At 34.3% G+C, this 6,457-nt stretch overlaps 1 protein-coding gene and 1 long non-coding RNA gene across 5 annotated transcripts; one reads left to right on the top strand and one right to left on the bottom strand.

The window, feature by feature from the left end:
- Positions 1-515: 515 nt before the first annotated feature.
- Positions 516-5,365, bottom strand: LOC145107304 (uncharacterized). Of its 4 annotated transcripts, none has more exons than XR_013707807.1 (8): positions 4,939-5,365; positions 4,487-4,587; positions 4,189-4,258; positions 4,046-4,102; positions 3,609-3,734; positions 2,221-2,837; positions 1,367-2,051; positions 516-1,115 (listed from the first exon to the last, which is right to left on the bottom strand). It is a non-coding gene; the product is annotated as an uncharacterized LOC145107304 (long non-coding RNA). The 4 variants fall into 4 exon arrangements; XR_013707809.1 differs by having other exon boundaries at positions 516-1,131; positions 4,508-4,587; XR_013707806.1 differs by having other exon boundaries at positions 4,508-4,587; positions 4,939-5,364.
- LOC145107303 (uncharacterized) lies at positions 714-2,962 on the top strand. Its single transcript, XM_079044163.1, has 4 exons — positions 714-1,224; positions 1,298-1,438; positions 1,525-2,078; positions 2,198-2,962. The coding sequence occupies exons 1-4, from the start codon at positions 714-716 to the stop codon at positions 2,864-2,866; spliced, it is 1,875 nt and encodes a 624-aa protein (XP_078900289.1). The 3' UTR covers positions 2,867-2,962.
- Positions 5,366-6,457: the final 1,092 nt, after the last annotated feature.

Below are 6,457 nucleotides of genomic sequence, written 5' to 3'. Positions count from 1 at the left end.
ATTAAAGAATCCATTACTAGTTCATTGGGAAAAGTTATTTATTTAATATAAAATGATTAAAAATGGGGTTGCCTAAAAAGACACTCATTTTTACCATTTAGACAACCCTAATTAATTTTGAAGTATTTTTATTGGTTGAAATTGTATTGTTTTTCGAAAAAACTGATTACAAGTAGTTTATTATAAGTTGACTTTTTATAAAAATGATGAGAGGGTGTCTAAGAATAGTCTTATTAGCAGCACCCAATTGATGAAACAAATTTATTATATTCTATTGACTTAAAATGGGTGTCTAAGGGGTGATTTCACTTTAAAAAAATTATATTCTATTGAATTTATATAGAATTCTATGCCTTAATTGATGAAACAAAAATAATAAAGTTGTATAAAAAGTGCAAGGATATTAATATAACGATTCATTATGGATTTCCTAGACTCAAAATCTTCTGTTTATCAACATTTGGTATCTTATGAATCTTATTCAATAAGTAGTTTGTGATTCTATATTTCTATACTTTGAAAAACTCTGGAAGACATCATTTTTTGAAAGGTTGGAAGATTATCATACAAGTTTAGAATTATTCACAAACTATACAAGTGCTTTCTAACTATGTCTAGGTTCCTAATAACAAATGTGTCTATAAATATATGCACTAGGCTTTACAAGGTCTTGATAAACAAAACTCAAACAAACACACTCTCTCTCTCTCCCCATGGATACCGAAGACATGAAGATTAATTCCCAGTTGTATGAAGCTCTGATGCAGAAGGACGACGACAAAGTGCTCGACATATGTGCAAGCATTCCCAAGGGTCCATTGCATACAGTTACAATACATGAAGATACCGTCATCCATATTGCCACTTACCACAAGAAAAACGATCTTGTGCTTCAGCTCCTGAACATGGTGCCTTTGTGCGATTCTCACAAACTCACTTGGCAAAATAATGGCGGAAGTACCATCCTCCATGAGGCGGGCACTAACAATAGGACAGTTGTAGCTGCAGCGGAAATGCTACGAAGGGCTCCTATGTTGCTCAGTATGTCCAACAAGCAAGGAGAGACCGCTTTATTCTATGCAGCTCGACATGGCAAGACTAAGATCTTTAAGTTCCTACATGATCAAGTCACTAAAACAAATCAGGGACCCGATTTGAAAACCTTTCTTCTAAGAGATGATAGATCTACCATACTCCATCTAGCAATTCTTAGCAGAAACTACTGTAAGTATATATATATTTTTCATATTTCGATTTTGATTTAAATGGTTCTTATGTCGTGTATTTGTTTTTGCAGGGATGTGTCATGAGATATCAGTGAAGCATAAACATTTAATTCATGAAATGGATGAAGACGGGATGACACCTCTTCAACTTCTTTCCTGCCGTCCACTAGAACTCCCTCCACATAATTTCTTCGTGCGCATTATATACAACTGTATGATGATACTAACCATGCACTTCTATGCTATTCTTATGCTGTTGTGAAAAAGACTAATAAATTTTCCTACTTTTTGATGCTAGTAATTGATCCAAATGTTGAAGACACCAGTTGGATGTTGCCCCCCTTGAAGAAGTTGCGAAAACAGAAGTTCAAATGCGAATGGGCAATGAAACTAGTTAAGCTCTTGGTAAAAAAAGACACTTCATGGGAAAAAACTGCATCAAGGATAACAAAACATAAATCCAAATATCATGAATATGGAAAAACTTCATCCATAACACAAGAAGAAATCATAACTTATGAATCTGCTGCTCGTTTGCCGGATACTCCACTATTATTAGCAACGAAACATGGGTGCCCGCAGATCGTTGAGGAAATACTAACTTTGTACCCTCAGGCAATCGAACATATTGATCAAGATGGGCGTAACATTTTACATGTAGCAATCAAAAATCGTAACCATGAAATTTTTGATATGGTGGTCAATACGAGGTATGCAAAGGAGCGATTGAGAGGAAAGATCGATAACGATGCAAACACCTTGCTGCATATGGTTGCCGAAGAGGTAGAAGATGTGGATTCAGATTTAAAAGGTCCTGCGTACGTACTGCAAGATAATATGCGTATGTTTAAGGTCAGTTCATCGTTCTGATTAACATATATGCATGCATGCATTAATTGTGTTAATAATCAGATAAAACCAGAATCATATTCTAATAATTTTCGAAATATATTCTCTCATGGATTGTGCAGAAAGTAGAGAAAATATGTACAACCTTGGACAAAATGAAGTTGAACTCAAGATCCAAGACTGCTGAACAGGAGTTTAATGAGGGAAATGATAAACGTCGTAAGGAAGCCAAAGAATGGATGACCGAGAATGCAAAAAATTACACAGTTGTTGCAGTGCTGATTGCCACCGTTGCGTTTGCGGCAGCGTATACAGTACCCGGAGGTCCAAATCCAAAGACGGGTCAGCCAGTTCTTAAGGAAAAACCTTTGTTCTTCTTTTTTACAGTAGCAGATGCAATGTCTCTCTCAGCAGCTTTGACATCAGTTATCATGTTTCTCAACATCATCACATCATCATATCGATTTAAGGATTTCGAAAGATCTCTTGGTCGTAAGTTGAAAGCAGGGCTTGTGATGTTGACGATCTCAGTGGCGATGTTGATGCTTGCATTCGCGTCAACGCTCATTCTAACTGTCAGCAGTGGGAGGAAGTGGACGGACATCACCTTGTACGCCATTTCGTTCTTCCCGGTCCTTATTTTTGTATTTACGTCTTTTCGATTCCAGAAGATACGCTTTAGGGCGGTGTACTCGAAAGCCAAGGAAACGCTGGTTAATATGGTTTCTTGCATGACGAAACCAAAACCTGCAGTTTGGTATTCTGGACGTGGGGCTACTTCAGTGATTTAAGCTCATAACATATATATTATGATTTAATGTTGTAACTAGCGTATGGTTTGAATAATTTGCCATTGATCCTAAGGCGGCTTGATATAGCATATATATGCATGTATTTTGTGATATATATATATATATATATATATATATATATATATATATATACATATATATATATATATATTCCATTCTAATAACTTGAGTGGTCACTACTAGAAAACTGGTGCAATAGCTACAGCACAATCCGTAGCTATTCCGTAGCTATAAGCGGATAGCTACGGAATTGCTACGGAAAAATGTTTGTAGCATAATGGCCCGTGGGAAAATTATAGCTACGGATTAGCTACGGAATCGCTACAGAATAGCTACGAAATTTTCCGTAGCTACCATAGCTACGGAATAGCTACGGAAATAAATAGCTACGGATTTCCTACAAAATAACTACAGAATTAAATAGCTACGGAATAGCTACGGAACCAAATAGCTACGGAATAGCTACGGAATAGTTACGGAAATAAATAGCTACGGAAATCCGTAGCTATTCCGTAGCTAACTTTGTTTTATTTAAAAAAAAATTATTTAAAATTTTAAAATTTTCCAATTTTTTGTCAAATACCACATTCAACTCACAATTGTCCCAAACTAGGTAAAAGAAACAACTTAAAAACGTGAATTTATTAGCATAGATGCACCAACATTTATATAATGTTATAATTAATATAATGTTCTAAAACGGGCTGTTATTCTACTTAACTCTTCTCTCACTGAAGAGGCTGTTGCTGAGGTACTTAGTCTTAACAGTTCCCGTTTAATCTTGATAGCTTTGGAATCTGCTTACATCAACTCGTCTGTTGAGAGAGTGCATTCCCTTCGTGATTCTCTGCGAAGCATTTCAAAAGGTATCAGTATATACCAATAAATGAAAAAGTATAATCTACAATAGATGTTACTATGATGTTTTATGATTGAAACATATATGAATTGTAGTAGTATAATATGTGAGATATTAAACACTATTATTATACAACTTGGACATATAAATAAAAGATTAAATATCATATAATCATATATACAACCAATGGGAACATGCAAAGTTTCTGATATGTGCATATTATATATATGCATATTATAGAATCCAAGAATATTAGTACTTGAAGTTTTTAATTTATTTAAGAGAATGTTAAGATATACCTCAGTCTTTGATTCATAGAATGCTTGCTGCATGCTTTAATATATGTTAATATAAACCTGCAATAAATTTATAATAAAATTGCTTGGTAGATTGTAAAAAATAATAAACTATTGTAAAAAATAATGAACCATTGTATACTCACCTTCAAAATAAAAGAACATTAGTTTAGCACGGAGAAGCAGCTGCAAAAACTCATGGGCTAAAGGAAGAACCTGCCAAAATAACAACCTACTTTTATTCATTGTTTATTAATTATTCATAGATTACTGTCATTCTACAGCATCAAAAATTTAATATCAGTTGGAATGCCCCTAATGGCTACTTTTTCAAAACATATATACCCTAATTATTCTAAAGTTGTATTCAATAATGCCACGAACAAAAAAACCATGTAACATGCTAGCTAAAAAAGGATGTTAAACAAAGAGTTGTCAGTTTACCTTAATGTGTTCAAGACTTACCTAGTAGAGGAAGAATGGCCAAAGCTAACCGTTTAATTGAACTTCAAACATAGATTGTGTAGTGGTCAATAACAGAACATCTGTAACAAATAAAAAACAAATATTAGTAACAGAACATCAATTTTCTACAATGGGATGGGCCAAGGAAAGACAACGAGGTGGTTTGCTCAGCTCTAAAAAAATGAAAACTTTAACCAATGAATTAAGCTAAATTCAACCAAATTTTAACCTAATGAATTTAACCAAGCCATGATCAGCTTCACTAGTTACCAGAATTTTAATAAATTCAACCAAAATTTAACCTAAAACCTCAAATTCGACCTAAAATATAATCTAAAACCTCACATTCAACAAAGCAAATCAACCTTTTCAATGAATTAAGCATCTAAAGGTGTATACATGAAGTAATATTAAAAAAAAAAGGGTTTTACCTATCTTGGGGAAGAAATCGAGCAAGGAGGCGGTGAGATTAGGAGGGCAGATGCGCCGGCGAGATGGGGAGGGCAGATGGAGACGACGACCAGGACTGTCGGTTGGAAAAACGGAGAAGGAGGGTCGACGAACGCAGCTGCGTCTTCGTCGAACAAGGGGATGTGTTCGTCTGCGTCTTCGACTTCGTCTCCCTGCGGCGGCGACTGTTCTTCGCAGATGGAGGCAGCAAATCGACCGGACGAGCGGTGGTCGCGTTTGAGGAGCAGAGGACGGGAAAAATGGAGGAGACGACGGAAAAGGGAGAAGAAAGGAGGAGAAGTCGGGAGCACTGGAGCAGGAAATCGCGTTTTTGCCCTAAGATGAAGCTTTATTAAACGGAACCCTAAGATGAAGCTTTATTAAACGGAACAAAAAAAAGACGGGGCTAAAAAAAACTGGACTAAAAAAACTTGGGTGGGGTTTGAACTAGGGTTCCCCACATACACTGTCACAAGCTTAACCATCCAGCCGGGCATGCCACAACCGAATGTAATAGCCCCTTAGTGATTCTTATACAATAACTATTTTTCCTTTAATCTATTATTATTATTATTATTATTATTTCATACTGGGCATGCCACATACTGGTGGTTTCCTTTTAATTACGTTTGCAATTCATGTATGTATAACATATTTGTTTAGTGATTCTTATACAATAACTATTTTTCCTTTAATCTATTATTATTATTATTATTATTATTTCATACTGGGCATGCCACATACTGGTGGTTTCCTTTTAATTACGTTTGCAATTCATGTATGTATAACATATTTGTTAAAATGAAGTGTGCATGTTTTTGGCATGTGATTGTTAATTAGAAGTGAAATATGGAATGATCTAAAATGAATAGGATAAGACAACGCTTGGGAATCTGTATCATGGTATTTAATTCCTTACAAAACGAGAATAATATTTCTATAAAATATTAAAAAAAAATAAAAAAAAAATTAAAGATAACGAAAGGTAATCATTTGCTGTCTTTTGGTGAGTGAAGGAAAAGCGAACGTAACATTCAAAAAGTAAAAGATGAAAGGTGACCATACCCTTTGGTCTTATAGCTAAGTACATAAATACTATTGAAAGTTAATTCTAACTTAGTCCTTAGATGATCGAGAATAATAGGCTTTTGACATAGACAATGGATTTAACTCTATACAGTCAATGAATTGTCACATCATTATTTTATATTTTATATAATTCTATCAGTATTTTTTAAAATGCATTCAACTCTATACAATTTAATACAATACAAAAATTAATTTACAATATTTATTTAAAAATTAGAAACTTTCATTTTTTTCACAGCAATGGTTCAATATCATTGAACTTCAGATTCATTGAATGTCAAAAGTTATGTAAAAATGGTAGAGTTTCATTGAATGTCAAAAGTTATGTAAAAATGATAGAGTTTCATCCATTGAATGACAACTAAATTTGTCACCGCATTCAACTATCTCATTAAACTCACAATTGCAGAT

Source organism: Lactuca virosa, chromosome 4 (genome assembly GCF_052849685.1).
Source record: "Lactuca virosa cultivar CGN04683 chromosome 4, Lactuca_virosa_CGN04683_v6, whole genome shotgun sequence".
NCBI classification, from domain to species: Eukaryota; Viridiplantae; Streptophyta; class Magnoliopsida; order Asterales; family Asteraceae; genus Lactuca; species Lactuca virosa.
Note: the sequence above shows the minus strand (reverse complement) of the source record. Positions and strands in the feature narration are given on the sequence as shown.